At 43.8% G+C, this 1,378-nt stretch overlaps 1 protein-coding gene across 1 annotated transcript in view; it reads left to right on the top strand.

Annotated features, from left to right (window-relative positions):
- zdhhc1 (zinc finger, DHHC-type containing 1) overlaps positions 1-1,378 on the top strand; it is a 25,408-nt gene that overhangs the window by 17,514 nt on the left and 6,516 nt on the right. The window contains exons 7-8 of the mRNA XM_015392842.1: positions 575-654; positions 1,226-1,353. Of these exons, the coding sequence (XP_015248328.1) occupies positions 575-654; positions 1,226-1,353 (208 nt within the window). The remainder of the gene's footprint in view (positions 1-574; positions 655-1,225; positions 1,354-1,378) is intronic.

The following is a 1,378-nucleotide window of genomic DNA, read 5'->3' as shown; positions in this document are numbered from 1 at the left end:
TGGGAATGATATATACGTGTTTTTATGCACAATGCTACGACAAAAATCGGACTAAATGGGGAAATAAAACAACGTGATTTGCTGTAAGGAGAGCAAAGACAAGGCGGTCCGTGATTACTGAAGCAAACCTGCTACTGACCAAATTAGCTCTGAGGTGAATGTTAGTATAATTCTCTCTCTGAAGCGGAAAAGTCTGAGTTTCCATGTTTTCAGGTTTAAATTTGCAAACTGGCCTCGTGAAACGGACCCCAGATCTACATGTTTGATTACTAGAGCCAACTTAAACCCAACTGCTTCACCCTGAAAGTGACTCAAACTTTAAAGAACTAGAATCCTTTATTAATGAATTTTGGATCCATGATAAATAGAAAGTTTAATTAAATGATGATAAACTTTCTGTTTTCCTTCAGTTTAGCTCCCAACAGTAGAAATGATCAACTAAATGTTTCTCTCATTTTGATTTACCTTGTTTATAAACCCGACTTTAGAAAAACACGTAGTTCTGGTAACATTTAGGTTCTGCTGGACCTGGAACCATTCGGGCTGAAAGTTCTCTGTTGTTCCCCCCCCACAGGACGAGAACCACTCAGGGACTCTAGGTTACACCAACCCTCATCCGGACATTCAGGAGCCCCCTGCCCAGAGGGACACAGAGTGAGTCCTTCCTCCTGTTCTGGTTCCAGAGCAGAAGGTCTGGAGTCCTTTCTGACTGGTTCAGACTGGTTCAGACTGGTTCAGACTGGTTCAGACTGGTTCAGAGGGCCAGCAGGAACAGAGATGATGTTTTGTGGTTCTGTTCAGACTCTCCTTAGAATATTTTATGGTTCTAAACATAATGATTCAACCTTAAAGTTTCTGAAAGGCCCAGAAATGTAGCTAAAGCTGTAAAGAAAGAACAACCGTAGCAATTCAAACCATTAGTCTGTCGCCATCTGGTGGTGACAGCCTGTAACTAGTCTTGAGGTTGACTGACCTCAACACTGAGTGCTATTCTCACTATCAGTGGGACTGAGTGTCATGTTTCTGTTGGTGGTTTGAATCTTGTTTAGGAGCAACATTCTGACCCAGATCTCTGAAGATGAGTCTGAGATTTATTCTAGATCCTCCTCATTTACATCTCATCATGTGCCTCCTTGTGGTTGCAGTAGAAACTGCACCTTTAGTGCTGAACTTGAAGTCAACGTTTTAACCAATCAGGGGGTCTTATTGGGGGTCTCTGTTTCAGCTTCCTGGCCAACGGCAGCATAAGGAGCGCATCTAACCCTGTCCCTCAGGAGGAGGCTCCGCCCACCATCTCTGCAGAGCGGAAAGCACACACCCATCGACACACACAGGTCTCCTCACAAACACGCTGCACTACATCTACTCCGACATTCAT

Source organism: Cyprinodon variegatus, unplaced genomic scaffold (genome assembly GCF_000732505.1).
Source record: "Cyprinodon variegatus isolate N-32 unplaced genomic scaffold, C_variegatus-1.0 Scaffold609, whole genome shotgun sequence".
Classification (NCBI taxonomy): Eukaryota; Metazoa; Chordata; class Actinopteri; order Cyprinodontiformes; family Cyprinodontidae; genus Cyprinodon; species Cyprinodon variegatus.
The sequence above is the reverse complement of the archived record's forward strand: the minus strand, read 5'-3'. Positions and strand labels throughout refer to the sequence as shown.